Source organism: Podarcis vaucheri (genome assembly GCF_965113315.1).
Source record: "Podarcis vaucheri genome assembly, chromosome: 17".
Lineage (NCBI taxonomy): Eukaryota > Metazoa > Chordata > Lepidosauria > Squamata > Lacertidae > Podarcis > Podarcis vaucheri.
In genome coordinates, this window is record NC_138755.1 from 5,588,516 (window position 1) to 5,615,449 (window position 26,934).

At 45.5% G+C, this 26,934-nt stretch overlaps 1 protein-coding gene and 1 long non-coding RNA gene across 5 annotated transcripts in view; one reads left to right on the forward strand and one right to left on the reverse strand.

Annotated features, from left to right (window-relative positions):
* The window catches only part of MAGIX (MAGI family member, X-linked), a 41,379-nt gene extending 20,839 nt beyond the window's left edge, over positions 1–20,540 (reverse strand). Inside the window, exons 1-5 of one of the 4 annotated variants that reach the window (XM_082205426.1) lie at positions 20,301–20,540; positions 15,219–15,394; positions 15,016–15,092; positions 10,573–11,118; positions 4,740–5,069 (exon numbers count right to left, since the gene is read on the reverse strand). In XM_082205426.1, the coding sequence (XP_082061552.1) occupies positions 4,740–5,069; positions 10,573–11,118; positions 15,016–15,092; positions 15,219–15,283 (1,018 nt within the window). In that variant the 5' untranslated portion in view covers positions 15,284–15,394; positions 20,301–20,540. Of the gene's footprint in view, positions 1–4,739; positions 5,070–10,572; positions 11,119–15,015; positions 15,093–15,218; positions 15,395–18,002; positions 18,199–20,300 lie in introns of those variants that run through there. The other 3 variants (XM_082205425.1, XM_082205427.1, XM_082205428.1) reach the window with 3 other exon arrangements.
* Positions 1–26,934, forward strand: part of LOC309522359 — a 205,901-nt gene that overhangs the window by 114,670 nt on the left and 64,297 nt on the right. The gene's annotated exons all lie outside the window — the stretch shown is intronic.

A 26,934-nucleotide genomic window follows, 5' to 3' on the forward strand; every position in this document is an offset into this window, starting at 1 on the left:
CTGCAATACAGAAATCTCAGCTAAAGCCATTCAACCTCTGCTTAAAAATCACCAAGGAAAGAGAGTCCACCACTTCCCAAGGGAGACAATTCCACTGTCAAACAGCTCTTACTATCAGAAAGATATACCTGAGATATCTCCTTTCTTGCAAGTCAAATCCATTGGTTCCGTGTCCTTAATTCACATAAGTATATGCACGTACACACACACACACACACACACACACAACCTAAGACACAGTCACTCTCTTGTCTTTAGTACAAACTTCATACAACCTTTAAACACTAAAGGGATTCTTCAGGATGGTTCCGGCTGCTTTCTCATCCACACAACAGGTGATGCTGATGAACTTTGCCAACAAAAAGTGGACGAGACCCAAGTTCACATCAAAGCCATGTTCCGCCGAACAATGTAGCTTTAATGATAGAAGTCAGAAATGCTATCATGCCCACAACTCCCCCCTCGGAAAAGCTTTCAGCCTCACCTGGCCTCTAGCATATCCTCCATTCTTAGGTGGGTTCACATAACACCCTCACTGGCTCTTCAGCTTCACCTCCCCCCCCCCAAAAAAAAGTTGACTTGCCTGAACTAGAAAGACCAAAGGGCTTTCGCAAGGCTGAAGTCGTGACTCCGGTTCGTTACAGATAAACATCACCCATACACACACATTTGCAATTTGAACAATATGCAACCACCCCAACAACCTGCCCAATTCCTTCCTCTCCTGCACAATAAACACCCCGATCTTACCCGTAGAGAGCCCCCCTTTCCCCCCCTTTGGCAAGACAGACTAAATCACTTTGAAGTCTTCCTCCCCGCTGCGCACCCCCGCCACACTTTCTACAAGGTAACACACTTCCCTCCCGTCCTTCGACTACAAAGCAGAAAGCGGCGGCAGGAGTTAGGTATTTACGCTTGAAGTCCTGGATATGGCGCAGGAAGGTTTGGACTTGCTCAAACATTTTCAGGGTAGATGCAGGAGGGAAGCGGCCAGGTCCAGGGGCAGAGTGGGGAGTGGGTTAAAATCCACAGCCGCCCTCCCCCCCCAAGGCTGCGCCTGCTTTTCCAGCAACCCTTCCCCACCCCTCTCCTCTGCCCCCTTCACAGGAATTTCTCCGCACAAGGCTTTGCCTGATAAGCCAAGGGCTTTGGGGGGTGGGGGGCGGAGTGGCTGAAGCTTAACCTGTTCAGAGCCACGAGGGACATTTTGTTCCCTGGGCGTACAATGAGAGTTCCTGGTTACGCCACTTCCAACGGTGCCTGCTCCAGTTTCCCCAAGCGCAAGGCAGTGTGAGAGACAGGTGCTTCTTCAAAAGCAGCAGAAACTGCCATTTCCCCATCAAGAACTGCGGAGGAGAGAACTCTGCCTTTATGAAAAAGGTATTTAAATATACCTTTCCTATGAAACCAGAGGCCTTGATCCTGGGCATTGTCGGCCAGTCGGTGCAAAAGAAAGACAGAACTTTTTTAATGTATGCTACAACAGCGGCAAGAATACTCATCACAAAGTATTGGAAGACACAGGATCTACCCACCTTGGAAGAATGGCAGATGAAGGTGAATAGCAGAAATGATTGGCAGAATCCGAGACCGGGGAAAAGAGACGGCGGAAGAAGATTGGAATAAATTTAAGAACTACCTTAAGAAATATTGTAAAATTTATGAATTTTAGAATAATGTGGCTTTTAAAACTAAACCGAGTACAGCTGTAAAGATTAAGTGAAAGGAAAATAAGGATGATAATTAGATAAAATCAAGGGTGAGGATTTGCTGAATTAAATTTTTGAAATGGGAACGCAGGAAGGGGAGGTATGAGGAGGTCGGTGAAATAAGTTTTAAGAAAATAAGGTATTGAAATTATACTTGTTCTTTTTTATGTTATCTTTGTTTGTGTGTATGTGTATTGTTATGTTTGTTTTAATTTGTAAAATCTTAATAATTTTTTTTAAAAAAAACTCTGCCTTTATTCCGCTCGGACAGGAGACCAAAACGCTTTGCATAAGCCTTTATATCAGTTTCCCTGTTGCAGCTTCTGGGAGTTGTGAGGAAGGTGCCTGACAGTCCCTAGCTATCTGATCCCAGCACCCAAGAGCTGGAGTTCTCCAAGTTCCGTGGGGAAAAGGAATGGATGTCAAAACCAGTCCATCAAAGGGTTTTGTGGCACCTTAAAGACAAACAGGTGCACCCAAACACTCTGGAAAATGACACCAGTTTTAAAATCTGTAGCATATATATGCCCAACGGGGATGGCAAACCAGGACTTGTGCCTGGCAAGCACATGAACAGTGATGAAGAGCGGATGACACCATGGATGCAGACATTAACAAGTTGTAGTTATATACTGTATTGGTGTCAACGTTGGCAAGTGAGAAATCCCTTGCCACATGTGTTCAGGAGAAGCTTCATATTCTGCTTTGTGGGTGACTCTTTGCACTGTCCTATTTTGAATAAATTAGCTAATAAATTTTAGTTCTCAGACCTTATCCATACGTTCACGCAAGCAGCTCCTTTATAGGAGTGCAGGAAGCCGCTGCCTCACACTGTGTCAGTATTGTCTACACTAATTGGCAGCAGCTCCAGAGTTTCAGACCTGGAGATGGCCAGGATTGACCCTGGCAGCTTCTACAGGTAAAGCAAATTCTCTACCACTGAACTCTGACCCTTTCCTTTCTATAGGCATCATTAAAAGCCTACATCCCTCCATAGCTCTGCTAGGCTTCCAATGTAATGTATGATGTAGTTTCGATGAGGGGCATGATCCTTAAATGCTCAGGAAGATCTAAAGCAGGCATAGGCAAACTCGGCCCTCCAGATGTTTTGGGACTACAACTCCCATCATCCCTAGCTAACAGGACCGGTGGTCAGGGATGATGGGAGTTGTAGTCCCAAATCATCTGGAGGGCCGAGTTTGCCTATGCCTGATCTAAAGAAAGGGTGTATGAACAGTCCACATAATCCATAGCATCTGACACCTTAGCTGTTCAGCTTTCTGAACCTGAATAGCAGGGAAATTTGGAAAGGCACAGGCTGTGTCTGCTGACCTACAAATCAAAGGGGAGCTTGGAAGTTTCCACTGAACAGGGATTCTATTCAGTGCACAGTAATTCATAGTTTTCAGGTTGCGGGTGCCACCGTTTTCTGTTCAGCCTTTTGCCATCGATCACTGTACAATATCTTCTAGATGGGACCCTGTTTTAACCCCCCTTTCTACCCAACTAGACTGATGGCAACAAGGAGAAGGCCCTTTGCAGCACAGACCGCTCTGAATGGCACTCCCTCCCAAAGACTTGCTGTGTTTTAACTTTCAGTCTGATTCAGCTTTTTATTTCAGCTGGCTTTCGAAGCAAGAGAGAGCGAGGATGGCTGATTTCAATTTGAGGTGATGTGGTTGGGCTGATTTTAGGTTATTTCACTTTCTTTAGCATGCTGCCTTTAAGCAGCTGAATTTGATGTGGGATTTTGCGATCTTGTGTTCTCCCATGTCTCTTGGCAGCGGCGGACCTTGGCGTCTCAAATTTCAATCGGCCTGACACCAACATCCGGTGCCCCACTGCCTCTTGCCTTCTGCTGGATGTCATAGTTGTGGTGCCCTAGCTCAGAAGCTCTGCACCCGGTGCACCCAAACCGGTCACACTGCCCTAGATTCGCCTTTGCTCTCAGCATGTTGTGAACCACCTTGAGGGATTGGTAGAACAACACAGTGGGGTTAAAAAATAAAGATAAAAGAGCAAACGTGCTATTTTACTGATTCTGTATTAAAGCAATTATTTAAATGGATAGCACATTAAAACATGTCATTCAGATATGCAGAACCCATTTGAAGCGGACTGAATGCAAAATTTGGAATGGGGGGGCAGTGGTAGGCACAAACTATTCCTCAGTAGAGATAGGTCCATTACGGTGAATGGGCCCCCCCCCAACATGTGTCTGCCCTCAGCAAGCCCCCACCTGCCTGCGTTCTTTCTTACCGTCACCCCAGAGAGTGGCTCTGCCAGTCTGCATCCTCCTTTTTAGGTGGAATCTACACACATATAGTGGGACATGGGTGGCGCTGTGGGTTAAACCACAGAGCCTAGGACTTCCCAATCAGAAGGTCGGCAGTTCGAATCCCCGCGACGGGGTGAGCTCCCGTTGCTCGGTCCCTGCTCCTGCCAACCTGCCAGTTCGAAAGCACATCAAAGTGCAAGTAGATAAATAGGTACCGCTCTGGCGGGAAGGTAAATGGCGTTTCCATGCGCTGCTCTGGTTCGCCAGAAGTGGCTTAGTCATGCTGGCCACATGACCCAGAAGCTGTATGCTGGCTCCCTCGGCCAATAAAATGAGATGAGCGCCGCAACCCCAGAGTCGGCCACAACTGGACCTGGTCAGGGGTCCCTTTAACTTCTTTGCACACCGTTCTGAAAATGCTTTTTTTCTAAAAGTGTTTTTAAAAATACATTGAATTTTCTATAAGGCTCACCATCGCCGTCTAGTGTCACATTGTATATTGCGCTTCAGACACACTTAAAGCGTTTTATTTGCAGCTGTATATCTGAGTCTTTAGTCTCAGTGTTGCCTTTGTGGAACTCAGCGGGGAAGAGGATGGGGCCAAAGCCAGAATGAGTTGGCTCTACCTGTCATTGGCTGCGGCTCCACCTACTGTTTGGGCTCCTCCCCTTCCACCCAACCCGTCCCAATGGGCACCCGCCACCACTGCTCTTCCCTGCTGCAAGGGGGTGTGCCTTTTCCCACAGCCTCACCTGCTCTCACAGCTCCACTTCCATCTGTTGCTATGGTGACGCCGCTGTTGCATCCATGGTCTTCTTTGGGGCCATCCACACCTCCTGTGGGCTCCCCAGCCCCTCCCGCTGGCCGGGGCCTCCTCAGCCTCTGGGAACAACGAGCAGGACACACAAGTACATCCCGGGGCTCGGGGCCCACAAAACTGGTCACAGCCAAAGTGTCAGCCGGGGGAGCTCCCCAAGTGTTAGGAGTATCTCGGGAAACTCCTTTGTTGTGGCAAGAATCAGGCAAGAGGTGTTCTCGTCTGAAAGAGCAGTTTTCCTGGGGATGTCTCCGGGAATGATGACCTGCAGGGACAAGAAGGTAGGGTTGAGTAGGTCTGAACGGACACCAGACCCCGTCACATACCACAGTGATCTCTCTGGGGTTTCCAGTGCTTAGCAAGCCCTCACCTCAAGCTTGTACAGTGGTACCTCTAGTTATGGACTCGTTCTGTTCTGGGGTGCTGTTTGCACCCCGAAAAGTCTGTAACTAGAGCACCGCTTCTGCGCACAATAGAGCGCTTCTGTGCAAGCGCAAGGTGCGCAGAGCGCTTCTGTGCATGTGTGAAACATGCAGAGCGCTTCTGCGCATGAGCACGCAGCAAAACCCAGAAGTATACACTTCCGGGTTTGCCGCGTTCGTATCCTGAAAAAATGCAACCGGAGACTGACGTAACAAGAGGTACAACTGTATATCCACTTCTAGCTATCAGAATCGCATCCTCTTTCTGGTAATTCACATTTGTTTCAGTTATAGGTATTTTGTGTGTGTAACTGCTCTGTCCATTTGGCAAATTGCTAGGAAAAAACAGGTCATGGCTTTCAACAATGCAACTAAGCATGGCATTCATTTTGTAAGAGGTAGCGTCTTTCTGTTACAGCTGAAATGAATTTGCACCTCTAAAATTATCCTGTGTGAATTTTGACAGGCAAGAGTTCCTTCATTACATTTATAGCCTACTTTTCTTCAATTAAGGTGGGATCTACTGTATGTGGATCCCAAGTGGTCTGTCATCCAGGTACTGACTGTGGATCTGCAAGCAAATCTCAGATTGCATGGTGGCTAAATAGTCACAGACAAGAGACTCTAGAGGTTTAAGGATTGTTGCCTGCCTGACTTTGATCACTGTATTTGTTGAATCCTGGCAAGACTTTTGATGTGAGTAAACCTTGTATTTTTCTTGTTTACTAAATGGTCTGAGAGTGATTTCTTTCTTAACAGGGAAACATAAAACAGGAAAAAAGATAATCCAAGCATGCCTATTGCATCCTTGGATATCATAATTGTTCTAGAAGGTTATGCAACCTTGTCCTAATAGCTTCTAGAGATAAGCTGTGGACGGATGGTGATTTTAACTCTGGTAAAATAGATATTTGCATGCTCACAAAAATGAAAAAAGGAAGGGTAGTTATTAAATAGAATATCCTCTCCTACTCATCTAAATCCATCTAACACTGACCAGATGCAGGCCTGCCTCAGCAAAGTTTATGACTTCATGCCTGTTCAGATCACAGCCCTCTCTGCATGTATGCACGTTCACTGAATATTTGATATTCCACATTAGCGTTCATCATCCAGTGATCTTTTCAGTAGCTGTCAGACTTACAGTATCCGTCAGTATTTGGCAGCTGACATGCAGGAAGAGACAGCGCTTTGACAGTATCTTACATGTACCAATCAATATCTGACAGTATCTAACAGTTGGTGTGCAGTGGCATTTAATACATTTTGTACTAAAATAATTCATTTATTTACCCAATCATGGAAAAAATCCCACCCTTCAATAGCTTAAAAAAAACACATACACGCTAAGCAAAACAGTTAAATTGCAAATGTTGATGTAAAAAATTGAGTCTGAAATTCAAATGTTGATGGGGGGGAATCAGATGTCGAAGTCAGCATTTTTAGATTTAAAGATTTAGATTTAGAAAAAAAAGATTTTGCACTGCTTTCTGTATAATCAGATGATGATGATGGTTTTTTTGTTATTTTGCCCAGCAAATTCTCATTGGTCTTGCTGCACATCTTTCTTTCAAGGTGCTACTTTGGGGCTGTCTCATTTCCTGAGCATTTACCCAAGGGCACTACTTTGTACCTGGGAAAATGTGACCCTCCTTCAGAAATCACTATTGGTTGTGATTGCGATTAGTGCATGGAATGAGATGGTGCAAGTGCCACAGGCAAGCTGTTTATTTATTTCCCACATCTATGCCCCACCTTTCCCACAAACCTGTGAGGTCAACACTCACAATCAAATTAAGATGGCTTACAATCAAATATTGGATCTGAACTCTGCTGCATGTATACACAAATAAAGCATTTTTATAGCACTTACACAGAGAGTATCTCTGCGAGCATTACAACAAGCTGGTACTGTATTCTTATTCCTATGCTAAGATGGTGTTTGAGTCTAAGGGCCTCATACTTTCTAAACCACAGACTGCAAGTGCAGGATTTACATGGCGGCTTCCTGCTACAAATACGGCAAACGTGAATCATAATAGATGTGCCTACTTAAACACTCCAGTAACAAATCCTTAACAGACCAAATACTGGACATCATATTTCAACATAAACCAAGTGCATTTTGGCACAAAGGTCTTCATCAGTGGCCAAATATGATATCAAAACAAAAAACAAAACATAGCAAATCTATAAAATAAAATTAAAAATTCATGAAATCAGCACTTTAATAATAATAATAATAATAATAATAATAATAATAATAATAATAATAATAATAATATACCACCACATACCTAACCACCTGTTCCATCCCAATGGGCTTATGGCTTGTGTTGAAAAATAGGGTACACAGGATTTGGCCTAAGAAGGATTTATGACTGGAGTGTTTGTATATGCGATCCCTCTTTATTGTAAGAAAGGATTCTGATTCCCCCCTTCGCTCCGTGTATAAAAGTTTGGAGTTCTTTTTTTGTTAAATATCATTTGGTTGTTTGCAGGGCAAGCCTAACCATTTGATGGAGTGAGGTGAACGTCTCAGGAAGTACATTTCATGAGAATTTAACATTGCATTCTTCTGAGCGTTCCGCCAGTGCAATCGTTTCAGCTTGCAAACGAAACCATCTCCCCTCATTATAACCTAATGTATTATCATTGCATTTTTATCTTTAATTTAGCTTGCCTTGCGTATTATACACTTTGACTTAGAGGGGTGGGGGGTGCAGTGCGAAGGGCGCCATTTGCTGCTATGCTTTGGGAAGCAACATGTTTTGGGTCAGCCCTGGTTTTTCACACTCAAACAACCATGACAGTCCTGAGTAACAGGTCTTTCAACCCAGTGCATCTGCCATCAACATCTGCCATGAATTTGCTACTGGGGGAGGGGAGAGAGGAGATAATACTGTGGCACTCACACCCTCCAACATTTCTCTGATGGAAATAGGGATGTCCCATTCCATAATGATAATTTTACTATTTATACCCCACACATCTTACTGGGTTGCCCCAGCCACTCTGGGCAGCTTCCAACATATATAAAAGCATCATAAAACATTAAAAATTAAGAAAACTTCCCTATACAGGTTTGCCTTCAGACAGCTCAGGGGTCAGATAGCTTCATACCCTCCAACATTTCTCCAGTGAAAATAGGGACATTCTAAGGAAAAGGGGACTCGGGTGGCGCTGTGGTCTAAACCCCTGAGCCTCTTGGGATTGCTGATCGGAAGGTTGGTGGTTTGAATCCCCGTGACGGGGTGAGCTCCCGTTGCTCGGTCCCTGCTCCTGCCAACCTAGCAGTTTGAAAGCACGCCAAAAAGTGCAAGTAGATAAATAGGTACCGCTCCACCAGGAAGGTAAACGGTGTTTCCGTGCGCTGCTCTGGTTCACCGAAACTTAGTCATGCTGGCCACATGACCTGGAAGATGTCTGCGGACAAATGCTGGCTCCCTTGGCCTATAGAGCGAGATGAGCGTGCAACCCCAGAGTCGTCCGCAACTGGACCTAACGGTCAGGGGTACCTTTACCTTTGCCTTTTTAAGGAAAAGTGGGACATTCTGGGATCAATTTAGAAACTGGGACAGCTTCTCTAAATCAAGAACTTCCCTGGAAAATAGGGACACTTGGAGAGTCTGTGATACTCAGTGCCCTATAAAGTGTGTATCTGCTCTGCCCCGTCCCATGGTTTTGTGACTACAGGTCCAGTTTGAACCGAGGGACCCTGGCCCCACGGCTAGCACTGAAGTCACTTGACAACACCAGCCTATTATTATCATTAGCACCATTATCTCACGCTTGCAGACATTTCCGTGATTTTTTAAAAAATTAATACAACTACCGTATTTTTCGCACCATAGGGTGCACCGAACCATAGGGCGCACCCAGTTTTTAGGGGGGGAAATCAAGGGAAAAAATATTTTCCCTCCTGCCCCAAAGAGCAGCGTACAGGCTGCACACAACCTCTCCCTGCCAGAGGGGTTGTGTGCAGCTATGGAAGAAGGCAAGGCAGCGAGTGGGATGGATCCCGCTCGCTGTTTTGGCTTCCCCTTTAGCCCCGTGCAGCCTCTCCTTGCCGGGAGACGCTGCGCAGGGCTAAAGAAGCCATAGCCCCGTGCAGCCTCTCCCTGCTGGAGGGGTTGCACGTGGCTATGGCACAAGCCTGCATTCGCTCTATAGGACGCACACACATTTCCCCTCAATTTTTGGAGAGGAAAAACTGCGTCCAATAGAGCAAAAAATACGGTATTTGTTTATTTTAATCATTTATTTGAGGACTATCTACTGCCTCTTCTGCGACAGGGGCTTTGAATTCTATCCTGCTGTCACATAGCATCCAATGACCCAAAATGCGGATCTCTGGCTGCAGGGGCCAAGTTAGCCATGAAGGCAAACTCGGAACCCGCCTCTCTTGCTGAAGGAGCAGCGCCCGTCTCAGCGAGGCAAAACTCTTGGAGGAAGAGCCACAGCCCCTCTTCCTGGCGGAGGGGCACAAAGACACCGGGGGGGGGGGTCTGCTGCATTTTTGAGCACATGCCTGAGCACCTCAACCAGCAGCAGAGGGCAGGGCAGACATTCATAGATGAGTGCCTTGCTTCTAATCCCTTTCCGTTGTCCTGCAAGTTGTTTCTAATAATAATAATAATAATAATAATAATAATAATAATAATAATATATATTTATACCCCACCCATCTGGCTGGGTTTCCCAGCCACTCTGGGCGGCTTCCAACAAAACACTAAAATACAATAACCTATTAAACTTTCTTGCCTAAACAGGGCTGCCTTCAGATGTCTTCTAAAGGTTTGGTAGTTATTTTTCCCTTTGACATCTGGTGGGAGGGCGTTCCACAGGGCAGGTGCCACTACTGAGAAGGTCCTCTGCCTGGTTCCCTGTAACTTGGCTTCTTGTAGCGAGGGAACTGCCAGAAGACCCTCAGCACTGGACCTCAGTGTCCGGGCAGAACAATGGAGGTGGAGATGCTCCTTCAGGTATACAGGGCCGAGGCTATTTAGGGCTTTAAAGGTCAGCACCAACACTTTGAATTGTGCTCAGAAACGTACTGGGAGCCAATGTAGGTCTAGCTGCCGCATTCTGGACTAGTTGTAGTTTCCGGGTCACCTTCAAAGGTAGCCCCACATAGAGCACATTGCAGTAGTCCAAGCAAGAGATAACTAGAGCATGCACCACTCTGGTGAGACAGTCTGATTTTTTTATCGATTTTTTTATCGTAGCAAGATGCCCAGCAGGTGGATAAGATGAGGGAGGATGGTGGGAAGGCCTGTCGAAACTTGAATCTGCCCAGGGCTGTGACAAAACCTCATGGTGGCCCCGCCTTCTGTCATGGCTCACCTTTCCTTTCCACCAGAAGGATCACATCTCCTGTCCGCGTATGCTCCTGCAAGACACTCTCCACTTCTCCCGGGCTCAGGTCCCGCACGTCAGCCCCGTTCACCTTTGCAATGACATCCCCTTCCTCCAGCAAGGGGCATCGCTGTCGGTCCCAGATCTTCACGACCCGAGCCCCCGGCCTGCCCCCACTGAGAGACCCCACTCCAAACCACGGGCCAGAGGGGCTGCAGGGCAAGGGCACTGGGGTGAGGCGGCTGCAGGGTGGCCCCCGGTGGAGGTGCCGCTCGGCATGTTCCTCTTCGTCGCCCAGGCAGGCTTTGGTGCAACAGCGGACGCTGAGTCCACGGGTCCTGCGGGATGGGGGCGGGCCAGCTTCTTGGCCGCAAGCTGGGCCCCTGGGGACAGTGGGGCTGGGGGGCACAGCCCCGTACGTTGGCGGAGGGCGTCGGGACAGGAGAGGCTCCCCATCAGAAAGGCAGGAGCAAGGTGACTGGCGATGGGTATATTGCAGGATGCAGTTCCCGTCCACCACTACTACGACATTCACTGAAAAGGTGGAAGGAAAATAAAAGACAGGCAGCAAGACAGTACCTTTCAGAGCCAAGATTAGGGCTGAAACAAATTTTCCGCCATACAAAATCTCTTCCAGATTCTGCAGAAATCTAGTCAAATATTCATTTGCCAAACAAGTCACCCAATATTTGATATCTTCATTTGACGTCCTATGATATTTGACGCTGCTTGGTATTATTTGGAACTAGGTGACATGTAATGGTATTTAGTACTTCATTTAATAACTGGCATGCAACATTTTTAATTTTTTTTAGTAGTCAATAATATTTAACAGCTAATAAGCAATGGGATTTAGTATTTGATGGTTGGCAAGCAATAGTATTTAGTATCTGATTGTATTTGGTAGGTGACATGTAATGGTATTTAGTATTTAATAACATTTGATAGATGGCATGCTGTGGTGTTTAGTATTTGACAGCTGACAGCTTATGTGGTTTCGTATTTCTTTATGCTGTATTATGGATGTATGTCATGAGCGGCTTTAATAATCTAGTGGAACTGGTTTTAACGAAGTATATATGTGTAAATAAACAAAGAAATGCCTGCCAAAAGCACCAAGAGATGCCAGCAAATCTAAACAGTTCTAATTCAGAGGCACAATGTCACATTCCAAATGCACATGTAAAAATGGTGAAATTGGAAATTTCAGTGAATTTCAAATACCCATTTCAGCTCTAGGCAAGATGAGGCATTGCTATGGAATGCAAGGCCATAAACTCGTTATAAACTAGCCATTCATACATTTAGAAGGACTAATATTCTGGAATCGTCTGCTTGGAGCAGTTGCAGGAGCCAAGATACCCATTGACTGCAAAACAGAATTGGATACATTGGTAACAGGTATATCATGATTTCCTATTCTGATATCTCATTGGGGCCCTTTGGGTTCAGAGAAGTTCTCCCCTTGCCACAAAGACCTTGGACATTTTTAATCCTTCCTCAGGAGCATCAGACATGACCACAGTTGAAGATGAGGTGCTGTGATTTCCCCCTGGGGGTAGGCTTGAGGGCACTGCTTTGGGATTGCAACACATTCCCGTATTTGTGGCTGCGAAGGAACTGTTCCAGGTAATCCTAAATAATGTGGAATGTACCGTATTTTTTGCTCTATAAGACTTACTTTTTCCCTCCTAAAAAGTAAGGAGAAATGTGTGTGTGTGTGTGTGTGTGTCTTATGGAGCGAATGCAGGCTGCGCAGCTATCCCAGAAGCCAGAACAGCAAGAGGGATTGCTGCTTTCACTGCGAAGTGATCCCTCATGCTGTTCTGGCTTCTGAGATTCATAATATTTTTTTTCTTGTTTTCCTCCTCCAAAAACTTGTGGTCTGGTGCGTCTTATAGAGCAAAAAATACAGTAGTTGCGCTGTGTTGTAATAAACAGATATGATTCTTCTACATAGGAGTGCCAGCTTGGCCCTGCCACCATGGGTGCCCAGCGCTGTGGGTGCCATGCAGTGTGCATGGCCTTGGGACTGAAATTTGGGGATGCCCGGTCCCTTCATGGGGCATTTTGGGGGTGCTTGGGCACTTTGGGGCCCCAGGGAGTTGGCACCTATGCATTTACAGAATGGTTCCCAGACAGTTCTCTTTCATTAAAACAGACCGTCTTGACCAGGCATAGGCAAACTCGGCCCTCCAGATGTTTTGGGACTACAACTCCCATCATCCCTAGCTAACAGGACCAGTGATAAGAGATGATGGGAATTGTAGTCTCAAAACATCTGGAGGGCCAAGTTCGCCTATGCCTGGTCTTGACTCTACTGCCAGAAAAATATTTTTTAAGTCAAAAAGCATGGGTTTTATTCCACAAGACGAAACTTTCAGTGTTTCAGGCTTCTCTCTGTTTTTGCCTGTGTTTCAGGAGAGAGGCTGCCATTCTGACCATTACATTTGGGGTGTTCAAACTTTGCAAAGGCAGGAGAAACCGCCATAGCTCACGTTGTAGCATGTGCAATGGGCACATGTTCTTAAGAAAGCCCTACAGTGCTTCGTTTGGTGAAGCTGGGCAGGAACGGCGGCGCTACGTTCTGGAACATACTGCAAAGTTCAGCCATGGCACAGCCTTGCGCACAAGTCCACAAAATGTCTCCCTAGCCTGCCTGTCATATCTGATGTCCAAAGGCTTGGTGGACGTTTGAAGCACATTCTTTCCCTCAAAGAATTATGGGAATAGCTTGTTAAGGGTTGCTGGGAACTGTAACTCCTGTGAGGTTAAACTAGAGGGCCCAGAATTATTGGAGAAAAAGAAACTGCCATAGATGTGCTTTAAAAGTGTGTGCACGGTCTTTTCTAAAGGCTTCAGGGAATTCTTGTTCGCCACAGGCAACCTGTTATTTACAAGCCTGCTTCAACTGGAGGAGAGTAGGTTCTCCTGCTAGCATGGCTTGATGGTGGCATTCACACAAACTCTAACTCAGGGATCAGCAACAGGAAAGACAGAGGACAAATCTCTACCCCTGCAATCCACTTTACTTCTGGTTCCCAGCGCAGGCCCTGATGTTCTCCCAAGCTGAGAGGCAGGTGAGGGATTCGAAGTCCTTCCTTTCAGCTTGGGCAGCAGAAGTGGCTTTGGCAGTGCTCTTCCTTAAATCACCTCAGCTCCTCATCATCACATGCAAGCCAAGACACAAGGAAATGGTAAAGAGAAGGCCCTCAAGGAGAGGTCCTCACTCAGCCTTTGGCAGGATAGGGACCCAAAATCCAAATGATTGTGGGCACTACAGACATACCCATTTCACAGAAGAAAAACTGGCAATGCTTAAACTCCTCCCCTCAAAAAACCGCAACCCCCCCAAACAAATAAAACATGCAGAGGGGAAAAACAAGTGATACCCCCCAAAAAAACACACACAAAAGAATCAAAAGCAAAACAAAGCTCACTTCTTGATTTAAAATATATTAGGAGGAGCAAGTCCCAAAAGGGCATTTTGTTTCTCACACACAGGTGCTACTTTGCAGACCCGGGTTCGAAAGGAAGAGCTCTACCAAAGCCTGCAAGGTGGAGGGAATAGAGTCCTTTGCCTCCATCTTGGTTTGAGTGGGAATTAGGTCCCATCTGCACTATCACATTCAAAGCAGTATCACATACCCTCCAACATTTCTCCGAGGAAAATAGGGACGTCCCATTCCATTGTGAATTTTTTACTATTTATACCCCAAACATCTGACTGGGTTGCCCCAGATACTCTGGGCAGCTTCCAACATATATAAAAACATAACAAAACATCAAACATTTTAAAAAAATCCTTCCCTATACAGGATTGCCTTCAGATAGTTCGGGGGCTGGGAAACTCCATAACCTCCAACATTCTCCAATGAAAATAGGGACATCCTAAGGAAAAGTGGGATATTCTGGGATCAAATCAGAAACCGGGATGGCTTCTCTAAATCAGGGATGTCCCTGGAAAATAGGGACACTTGGAGGGTCTGGCATCATATCACTTCAAACAATCATGGCTTCCCACAAAGAACCCTGCGAGTTGTAGTTTGCTAAGGGTGTTGAGAAATTTTAGGAGATTCCTATTTCCCTCTAAGAGCAACAAATTTCAGAGTTTCCTGCAAAGCAGGGATTGACTGTTAACCCACTCTGATAATTGTATCTCTGTGGGGGGGGGGCTAATGGTCTCTTAGCAACAATCAGCACCCTTAAGAAAGTGCAGTTTCCAGGTTACTTTGGAGGACGCCATTAATGTTTAAAGTGCTATTATGTTGCTTTAAATGTACAATGCAGGTGGGGTCTTAGAGAGGCGATATTGCTGACCATTCTGCACTTACTGGGCTGAAAAAGACCCCATTAAAATCAATTGCCAATTGCGACCCCCACCATAGGGTGTCCTACTTATAACAACACCCAAACTCCCTCCACACTCACCTCCTGCAGCTGGGGTGGTCTCTGTTGCAGGAATACGAGCCTCACAAGTCACCTGGGGGCTTTGTCTTGTGCTGCAGCTTTTGGAAGGGGGACAACAACGAGAGGTGAGTATTTCTCAGGAAGGCAGCGTCCTCCATTCCCTCGCTCCCCACTTCAGTTGATCAGCCCTCTCAGGCGGAGGACGAGCAGCGCATTGGACTGACCTGATGCCACAGGGCTCGATCCTCTCTGAACCCCAGTCGTGGACATGGGGGCCAGCACCCCCCATGACTGCCCCACAGTCAGCGCAGCCAGGGATCTCACTTCGGGGACCCAAGCTCAGTCCCCCACATCCAACAGGGGAGCTTCGTAGGGTCCCCAGAGGTTGCCTCACTTTGTCCTGTGCAGAGACACAAAAGGTGACACAGCTCAGATTCCAGGATGCTTTGTGCATTGACTAAGTTTTTACTCAGACTAGACCCACTGATATAAATGTGATTGAGGCGCCTTAACCCCAATAGGCCTCCTTAACTGAAAACCACCCAGTGAGAGCCATAACATCAGAGGGCGGGGAACCTTTTTCAGCTGGAGGGCCACCTTCCCTTTGGTACAATCTCCGAGGGGCCGCACGTCGGTTGTGTGAAGGGCCAGAGGCAAAAATGGGCAGAGCAATGAGTATAAATTCCACCTTTGGAAGTTGCAAGCAAGGGTCGTTCGACAAAAAGCACTCAAGGAGGATGTGAAGAAAGATCACCAAGCGGTGTGGCTAGGGAAAGAAGGTGTGGCGTGGAGTCCCCATGGCCCAGAGAGCGTTGAAAGGCCCCATGAAAGAGAGGTTCTGGCTAGTCCAGCTTCAAATGGGTGCTTGTGGGAACACCTTCTCCTGACCGCCAAGTGCTTGACTCTCCCGCCTTGAGTTTTGCTCTTGTTTGTGCAACCACAGAAAAGCAGGAGGAAGAGGGGGCTTCTCAAGCCCCTGACAGGCTGCCCTATAAAGCAGGTGGTCTGTACCTAGCCTGGTGACACACACTCTCCTGAACAAATCCCCTCTGTGCCCGAAGGGAATATGAGGAAGTTCTTGCCCTGCCCTCTACCTTCAGAGAAGTGAAAGGTATGGCTTATTTGTTTGTTTGCAACATTTACAAGGTTATCACCAAGAAAACTGGGATCTAGATAGCCAAAGAACACAAAAAAGAAATCATATCAGATTGGTATTGTTACATTACGTTATATCGCAAATAAACAATTACAAACGAAACCTGAAATTACTCCGCTCAATAAAATAAACCCAATTGTAAAGCGTTTCAGGAAAAACGAATCAAACCATGAAAAAGAAAATGTACATGGAAGGGCTTATTGAAAAGAGGAGAAGCTTTCTTGTCCATGGGTGAGGGCTTTTTAACAAAGCAGGGGAAGTGCTTTAGCTTATTTGCTTCCTCTTTGCTTTGCTGCCTGCTGGCCTTGTGGAGCAAGCAGCGGCCCTGTCTGTGGAGCAGTTTTTGGAAAGTGGGTGTGAAGTGTAGGAGCCACTCTTTTGCTGCTCTGCTTGTTTTGTTTTGCTCTCTGCCAGCCACATGAAGTGGTAAGTCAGCAGCTACTTTAAAAAAATGTGTGGGGTGTGTGTCAAGGGCAAGCATGGCAACTGCCTGCTGGCTCATTTTGCGGCCTGTCAGCCATGTGGCAGGCAGCTGCCTGATGGTCGTTTTGAAAAGGTGGGGTTGCAGGAAGAAATGAAACCCATTGTTGCTACCTTTGTTTTGTTTGCTGCCACATGCAGCAGACACAGTGTTAGAAACTCAGATATGTAACGTAGGCGCCAAATGTCTCCTTAAATCAAGGTTGTAGCTGCCAAAACAGAATGTCTAGTTGCCATTTGGGGGCAAGGCAGCTCTGAAGTCTTATTTTTCAAATGATGGTCTGACTGTGATTATCAGTTAAACATCTGGCTAGTTCAGATGACAATCTTGAGTTCGGTTAAGAGCTTTGAGCACTTAAAGAAGAAAAGTTAATTGATCCAATGACAGTTCACATATATATCAGCTTTTCCCAACCCCTTTTTCTTAACAGTGACTGCTCCTACACAGGCTGCACAGTAAAAGTGTTTTTCCCCCAGAAAATCATTCCGATTGTGCAGATAAAATAGAATGGATAGAATTTGACAGGATGGGATATTAGTGGGTGAAAACCGTCCAGATCCAAGGATCTCTGACAGTGGAGATGTCAGGCGCCATTCTGGCACCCAGGAATCTTCACTTGGTTCCAATGGCCGATAGTCAGGTGTGAAATACACCTGGCACCTGGCTAATTTTGAACACTGAGCAGGCAGCAACCAGAGAAGAGCATCAGTTGAATAGAAGGGTAAGGAGGAGATGTGGAAATCCTTTATTGTTTATGTTGCATGTCATACAGCAGGAATTGTTCCAAAGCTGTTGGTGCGGGAAGGCCAGTGCAGAGGCACTATTCTCTCATTTTTCTTATATTTCCCCAAGTTGTTTTGGGGGTGGGGCAAATTGTAGAGGCATTATCACTATTACTGCTTCAGAGGTTTTGAGGCCACCTCATCGAACCTCCCCACAAAAAACCCAGAACGACTGTTCATGAAATAGCCGGTGTTGTCAAATCGCCCTGTAAACAAATCAGGATGAATGCTCAATAAACAGGGTATTTGGAAGTGCCCTGTGAAAAGTGTGGCACAGCTGAGTACACACAATCTCACTTCCCCCCTCTCTACGCATTAAAATAACATCTGAAAGGGGCCGAACAATCAGCAGAGTCAAGTGGGAAACTTTTGTCAGGACTGGACTGCTCTCTCACTGAAAAAAAATTCTCAACCCTGCACACTGAAAGCTAGCATGTCAGGGAGAAGCCAATATTCCAATGGATAAGTTTTTTGTGTGAAGGGAGTTGGAAGGGAGTATTTAAAATGGTAAAAGTACCTATAGTATGAGAGACAAAACATGCTGTCTTTTATACAATATGACAATAATATTTTCTGAATGGCTTACTACCTCTTTTTGAATCATCCTAGAGTATGTTCAGTAGTAGATGGCATCTTTGGTTAGATCACCTTCTGAGAGAGCTCGTGTGTGGCCATGAGACAAAGCCCTGATCCCGGAAATATTTTGCTCAGGTGTCACCTCTGCCATGAAACACAGTTAAGTACCACCCCACTGGCAATATGAGAATAATAACGACACTATTTTACTGGACAAGGCTGTTGTAAGGATTACTGAGAATGCATGGGAATTATTCATAGACTAAGTAATATTATTATATTTATAAGATTAAACCTATTGTTGAACCACTAAGACTGGACCATTTGAAATTTAAATGCCCATTTTGAATCCCCATAAAGTAGAGCTGTATGAACTACCCTGCAGAATGCTTGCTGAAGAGTTATGTGTTACTAGAAAGCCTGCCTGAGGCCAGAGTACGCTTGATGCAAAATGGGCATTAAACCTCCACATAGCTGATTCATGTAAAACAACAATAACACGCAAATTCACTTCTTTTCTGTCTCTAGAACCCATGGGATAATATCTGCACTGATACCTGATTTCTAAGATTCTCTCTGAGGTTCTGACAGCAAATACTGCAGTATCTTGAATGTTATCAGTTTTACAGTGATTCTAAAATCACAAATCTCTTTCTTTAGTGGCAACTACAACAATCAGTTCCAACATTGCATCTAATAATATTTTGTCTCAACATGCATGTCTTCTCACCAGTGCTGTGCTCCAGCTGACATTTTACTGGCTAATCACCTATGTATACCACCTCCCAAGAATCCTGGGAAACGTATTTCGCCCCTCACAGAGCTACAATTCCCAGTACCCTTGGAATAACAACAGTTCCCATGGTTTTTTGGGTGTGTGCGATTTAAATGTACTTCAAATGTATGGCGAGAGCTCAGAGAGAAAGACCATCTCCTGCAAGACCACCCCAGTGCATTTGGATTTCATCCTCTTGAGTCATATATCATCATGCGAAGGGCAAACATCACTGGTCCCTTTTCAGAACTGAGGCAATTGTTTGGGGGAAGTGGAGAGGGGAGAAAGAGTTTTACTACTGGGTCCTGGGACCTCTGCAAAAGGAAGGGGTTCCTGTCAGAATTTATAAGGGGAACACTCTAGAAAGCAGTCCGATCCCAGGAGACCCAAGGAAAGGAAACACTCTGAGCAGTAGAAAACAGAGATTGGGTTTAGCACCTAACTAGTCACGACGCAGGTGGACTTGCCGATCAGAAGGTCGGCGGTTCGAATCTCCCTGCTCCTGCCAACCTAGCAGTTCGAAAGCACGTCAAAAGTGCAAGTAGATAAATAGGTACCACTCCGGCGGGAAGGTAAACGGTGTTTCCGTGCGCTGCTCTGGTTCACCAGAAGTGGCTCAGTCATGCTGGCCACATGACCCGGAAGCTGTACGCTGGTTCCCTCAGCCAATAAAGCGAGATGAGCGCCGCAACCCCAGAGTCGGCCACGACTGGACCTAATGGTCAGGGGTCCCTTTACCTTTAGTCAGCTGGAAGGATGGAAACAGGGAGTGAAGGCTCTGCTGAAAAATCACAGCCCTTCTCTTTCCCTTGTTCCAGGATCAGCAGTTAAAGAATCCTAGGATATGGAGTGGGAAATCCTGGCATTCCTCCATGTCAGGATCTGCTCCTTACCTGGGTGAAGGCCATGCTCCTGGAGTAAAAGTCCAGGCTAATTCCACCCCCACTCTGCACCCAGAGCTGTCTGCCTAGTTAACCCCCTTGTTGGGGTTGCGGCAGGTGCTAAGCAGGTGGTTTCATAGGGGTGGGGGGTTGCTGCCACTGAACCCGCTGCCGGAAAGTGCCCTGTCACTTCCACTCAGCACCCAACGAGTCACCCGTCTCCTCGCTGGCCTGTCACAGCCTTCTCCGCTCGTCCCCAGCACCCCTCCCCGCCCGGCTGTCAGGTCCTATCCATCTCTTGACATCATCCACTCACCTGCCCCCGCCTCCCCGACTCCCCTCTCATCCCTTCCCTCTCCTCCTTTCCTCCCATCAGCAGCCACCCCCACCCAGCCCATCTCCATCCATCACCCTCCCAGCAGGCAGCCACCTGGTTCTCCCCCCTTCCCCCACAGCCCCACAACCAACTTTAACCCACTGCACTACAGGCCGGCTACTTATCTTCTCCTCGTCCTCCTGCTACCCCTTCCCTCCCCACCCCTGCAGAGTAGACCCGGGAATCCTATTAGAAGGGCTGATCCTCCATCCATCATCGCCATGCTGGGGGAAGAGAAGCGAGGAGGAGGAGGAAGAGGAGGGGGCGCCCTTTCCTTACCTCTGTGGATGCCCCCGCCGCCAGCGCTGTTCCGGCTCGCAGCAGCCCCCGGCCTCGGCTCCCCTAACCTCCCAGGCGGGCCCCGCCAAGCAGCGGTAGCAGAAGCAGCAGCAGCAGCCAGAGCCAAGGAGGTTAGGAGCAACCTTGGATGCTGATGATGCTGCCCGAAATAGCAGCAGTTAGCAAGAGGAGGGACCATGGGCCGTTGCCAAGGCAACGCGAATTGCTACCCTCCTTCTCCTCCTGCCCGGCAGAAAGTGATGCGGAGGGCGGGGGGGGCGGGGGAGAGGGAGACAGACAGAGACGCTGGCCAATGGCAGAGCGCAGCAGCGGATAATCCGCAAGGCTGTGGGATAGGAGCCCCCCCCCCGCACCCTGCGCGCATCCCTCCCCGTCGCTGCAGCGCGTCTTCTCGCCTCTAGGGGCGCATCGTGAGCAGCGGCCTCGGGTTGCAAACGCTTTCTTAGGTACGAGCACGAATTAATTTCCTGCTTGCCAGACTCGCGGTGCGTGCGTTGGTTTGTGATGCTTGGTGAAAGTAAAGGACCGGAAGGGTCAGACCAATATTAATTTATGCAACTACGGCGGCAAAGTTTTTGGGTTTTTTCAAAAAAAATATTATTGATTTTCACAAAATTATAAACAAACAAACAAGCAAACAAACATAAATCATAACCTTATTAAAATTACACTTATTAACATTGTTAAGTGACTTCCTCGCTTCCCCTTGGTTGAATTTCAATGCATATCCTTTTAACAGTTTTCCAAATCAGAGTCCTTATAAACTTAATCATTTAACATTCTTATATCTTTTCAATTCTAAATTAAACATATTAATTCACCACTTACGGTAACTTATATAAAATCCTAAGCCAATCTAATACCTGCAAGCTATTTCCAACTAATTTAACTTAACAACTTTAAATAATCATTAAATTTTGTCCATTCTTCCTGATACTCCTCCTCCTTCTGGTCACGGACTCTTCCGGTTAGGTCGGCTAGCTCTGAAAAATCCATCATCTTCATCTGTCATTCTTCCACAGTTAGTAATTTTGCGTTTTCCACTTTTTAGCTCGTAAAATCCGAGCAGCAGTTGTGGCATACAAAAATAATTTAACATCTTTCACGGCGGCAAGGTTATTGATGGCCAAAAATTGGAAAAACAGCAGCATCCCAACTAAAACAGACTGGCTATCTAAAATGACAGAATACTTCCATATTGCCAAACTAACAGGGAGGATAAGAGGAGATACAAAAAGTGAATAAGGAGTGGGCTATCTTTAAGGAATACATCAAAATTTATGTGGGAAAAGTAGAATTTCTGACAGATACTGAGTGAATCCAGAAAATGATTAGAGTGGAAGAAGAGTAAAGTTAAGATAAAAGAAGAGATTAAAGAAATAATGAAATGTGTTTAACCTAGTTGTAAAATAAAGTAGTGTAACAAGAATGGCTGGAAGTCAAGTCACTTGGTGGGTGTTCGTATGTTGTAGGTATGTTGATATGTATGGTATAGGTAGGTATTATATGAGAAATGTAGGTATGTTTTATGTTATGAAAATTAGTGTGTTGTGTACGTGTGTTGTGTAAATGTATATGTATCTGTTTTATATGTCAATAAAATATATATAGTTTTTTTTTAAGGAAGTAAAGGACAGGGGTTGGTTGCGCCGCGCTGTTCACCCGAGTAAAAAAAAAAGTGCTCCTTTTTCTTCAAGAGCCATTTGAAAGAAGAAGCTTTTTCTTGGGTGAGCAGCGCGGCAGCACCACCACATTCCCAATACCAGCCCTTTGTTTCCACCATGCACACCTCTGCCATCTTTGGGGCAGGTGCTGCCAGGGGTGCCAGACCTCCAGGGCTGACTCCTATGGCCCTCAAGGTGTTACCAGACTATAATTCCCATTGCCTCTAACCACTGATCATGCTGGCCGGGGATGAAGGAGTCCCCCAACATCTACAGGGCCCTAGGTTCACTACCAGTGATCTCCGGCATGCATGATAAGTGGCTGTCCAGCTTATGACTGGAAACCTTTAATGAAGGGAAAATACAGTAGTGGGGAAATTTTCACCACATGCTTACATACTGTCACTAACACAACATAATAACCAAAAAGGGGACAGCAACAACAACAACAACAACAACAACAACAACAACAATAACCAGGAGGCAGGTGTGGGGCTTGAAGATCTAGGTGGGCGAGAGCACCTTCAAACAAGCATTCTGATTCAGAAGTCTGTGCGCGCAGCTTGCAAGCTATTCATGCTGGCAGGCAGGAGCTGACTCCAAGTTATAGCTCTGACTGTGGAGTCATGGAGTGGTGCTTACTGCATCCACTTCTCAATTTTAAACCTCTGCAGGAGTTCTCTCACCAAAAAGCACTTGCCCCTGGATCTTGGCATCCAGTAAATTCTCCTTTTTTATACTCAATTTCTTCTTGTCACAACCGACAACAATCCCGGTAAGGGAACACCATGTATGTCTTCTTGAGCTCCTTGGAGGAAAGGTAGAATTATTATAAATGTAAAAGATGCCTGCTTCTTGAGGGGAAAGCAATGACAAACCTAGACAGCATCTTAAAAAGCAGAGACATCACCTTGCCAACAAAGGTCCGTATAGTTAAAGCTATGGTTTTCCCAGTAGTGATGTATGGAAGTGAGAGCTGGACCATAAAGAAGGCTGATTGCCGAAGAATTGATGCTTTTGAATTCTGGTGCTGGAGGAGACTCTTGAGAGTCCCATGGACTGCAAGAAGATCAAACCTTCCATTCTGAAGGAAATCAGTCCTGAGTGCTCACTGGAAGGACAGATCCTGAAGCTAAGACTAATACTTTGGCCACCTCATGAGAAGAGAAGACTCCCGGGAAAAGACCCTGATGTTGGGAAAGATGGAGGGCACAAGGAGAAGGGGACGACAGAGGACGAGATGGTTGGATAGTGTTCTCGAAGCTACCGGCATGAGTTTGACCAAACTGCGGGAGGCAGTGGAAGACAGGAGTGCCTGGCGTGCTCTGGTCCAGGGGGTCACGAAGAGACGGACACGACTAAACGACTAAACAACAACATATTCAAGGTCACTTTTCCCCTGATATGCTTCAAGGCACTTTTTAATGCTGTAGCGCAGACCAGAGAGGGAGCGAAGTGGCAGTATCTTCACCCTATGAGCACAACCTGATTTGTTTTGCTGCACCAAATTCCTATTCAGTGTGGTTTGCGCATTCATCTGCGCATGTGCACGAGCTGTCTCAAATGTACACACTTCAGCTTTACTGCATTTTACTTTTTCCAATCACACAGGACAGGCGTATTTCTCAATAAACTACAGGAACCACATGGATTGTAGCTAACATCATGCGTCAACAGCTTCAAACACGAGCGGTGAGAGTGCACTTGAGCCTGTGTCCCAAGTGAACATGTTTAGGTTTGGGGTATGAGAAAGGCAGGGATGGGGTGTGGGAATGTTTAGGGTGGCAGGAGAGGATATATTGTTTATTAATATCCTTCCTAACTTTTGGGCACCTTAAAACTAACAAATGTTATTACGGTACAGTATAAGCTTTTCGGTTAGTTCACAAAAGCATATGCCATAATCAAAAGTGGTGGTGTTTAAGGTGTCTCATGGATCCAAACTGTCACTATTTTGCAGAAGGCTTTCAAGTGACCAGATCTTTAGGTTTGTGCAGTTAATGGGGATTAAAGAACTCTGCCATATTAGCAGGAAAAATCCACTGTTTTAAAAATGGACTTTTTGCAATTTGAAAAGTGAAGGGGGAAATGGACTGAAAAGTGTGGAAAGCACTAATAATGGGAAACAAACAAATCAGGATGAATGATCTTTTTTCTTCTTCACTGAAGTTATTTTTATTAATGCATGAAGAACCAACAAAGAAAAAGCAGTATACAAAAGGTAACATCAAATACCAAACATTTTTAAAGCATAAAAACTAAAACAGGCTTCCTCAACCTCGGCCCTCCAGATGTTTTTGGCCTACAACTCCCATGATCCCTAGCTAGCAGGACCAGTGGTCAGGGAAGATGGGAATTGTAGTCTCAAAACATCTGGAGGGCCGAGGTTGAGGAAGCCTGAACTAAAAGAAAGAAAATAAATAAAAAGGAATAAAAGAAAAGAGAAAGAAAAGGCTTGCAATTCCTGTCTATCAGCTTTATAGATATATGCAAACCCCTTGCTTCATAATAGCATCAAACTCTCCTACTTTCCATAAACCAACCTTTTTTCAGACTTTACACCCAGATACTACAAGCTCATTAATGTCTACAATGATTTTTCTCTAATTAAACATGTCAACTTTGCCATCACAGCCAAATCCATTAATTTCAATAACCATTCTTCCCTAGTAAGTAATAATAAGTCTTTCCATCTTTGTGCATATAATAGTCTCACCACTGTGATCATATATTGCAGTAATCTTTTATACTTTTTTTTCCTAGTTGTATATCTATTTGTCTCAGCAGGACTAATTAATCCCAGCAGGAGTTCTGGTTTCAGTTGAACATTAAGGTTCAAAATTTTCTGAATCAATGTGTGCATTTGTATTACATTTTTAAAGCTTTTTTGTTTTTTTTGTTTTTTAAGAAAATCTTTATTAATTTTCACATATACAAATATACATGAATTACATAACATACATAACATACAAAACAGAAAACACTACAAATGGATAGAAACAATAAAATAAGAAAAGATATAGAAACAAACATAAACAAACACAATATATTACACTTATATGACAAATTAAAATATATAACTTCCAACAATTCTCATTATACTACTTATATAATATGTATTCCTTGCACAGATTCATATTGCAATGGTACCTCGGGTTACATACGCTTCAGGTTACAGACTCCGCTAACTCAGAAATAGTACCTCGGGTTAAGAACTTTGCTTCAGGATGAGAACAGAAATCGTGGTGCAGCGGGAGGCCCCATTAGCTAAAGTGGTACCTCAGGTTAAGAACAGTTTCAGGTTAAGAATGGACCTCCAGAATGAATTAAGTTTTTAATCCGAGGTACCATTTTGTGTGTGTGTGTGTGTGTGTGTGTGTGTGTGTATATATATATATATACATATATGCAGGTTTTGGTGTCTTCGGGTGTCTTCCCGTGTAAGAGTCGGGGTGTCTGTGCGACGTTTCGACGAGGTCTCACTCGTCATCTTCATGAAGATGACGAGTGAGACCTCGTCGAAACGTCGCACAGACACCCCGACTCTTACACGGGAAGACACCCGAAGACACCAAAACCTGCATTCCTGTACCCGTGAAAATCTACGAAAGCAAATATCTCACCTCTACGGGGAGGAAACCTTCCAGCATTGAAGATGACGAGTGAGACCTCGTCGAAACGTCGCACAGACACCCCGACTCTTACACGGGAAGACACCCGAAGACACCAAAACCTGCATTCCTGTACCCGTGAAAATCTACGAAAGCAAATATCTCACCTCTACGGGGAGGAAACCTTCCAGCATGAAGATGACGAGTGAGACCTCGTCGAAACGTCGCACAGACACCCCGACTCTTACACGGGAAGACACCCGAAGACACCAAAACCTGCATTCCTGTACCCGTGAAAATCTACGAAAGCAAATATCTCACCTCTACGGGGAGGAAACCTTCCAGCAATGAAGATGACGAGTGAGACCTCGTCGAAACGTCGCACAGACACCCCGACTCTTACACGGGAAGACACCCGAAGACACCAAAACCTGCATTCCTGTACCCGTGAAAATCTACGAAAGCATATACATATATATATATATATAATCCAATATTATATTTTATGTAATTCTTGCTTACCAGTATCACTCTATTTCTGCAAGTATCTTATTGTTCATGCAGTATGATTTTAAATATTCTTTAAATATTTTCCATTCCCTATAAACCTTCTGGTTTGACACTCCTCTAATTTTTCCAGTCAATTTTGTTAAAAAAGCTTTTTTTAAAACAGGTCCACCAAGCATGATAAAATGTCCCTTCATTAGGCAAATTTAGAAATCTGCTACATGGCAGATTTTGGGGGACAGTGGTGACAAATCCCCCTTCCTCCTAAGATCCCTCACAGCCAGAGGAGGAGTGAAGAGATGGGGAGGGGGCATGATATGGCAAATGCACATGTAATCAATTTAGAAAGCCTTTTCGCATTAGCTGGAAAGCAGATTTTAGCTCCGGGGGAAACAGCATGTCACCTGGTCATTAGAAACTTTGTGTGGTTCCTACCTCAAAAATAAATTTTGAGACAGTGTTGCTCTTTGAGTGTTACCTAGTGAGCTCTGTGTAGAAAGGCCTTTGCCTCCATCAGAATGCCATGCTCTCCTTCGCCCAGCATGAGGCAGCAAAGCTCTGCATCCTGATCTGAAATTGCAGCGACAAGGAAGAGAAGTACCGTATTTTTCGCTCTATAACACGCACCAGACCATAACACGCACGTAGTTTTTAGAGGAGGAAAACAAGAAAAAAAATATTCTAAACGAAATAGTGGATATATGATTTTTGTGGTTCATGCTGTGGCCACAGACATGTGATCTGACAGTGAGTTTGGAGTAGCCCAATGCAAAAATCCTGAGGATCCATGTGGATCCATGCTTTGTAACCACGGAGGAGGGAAGGAAGGGG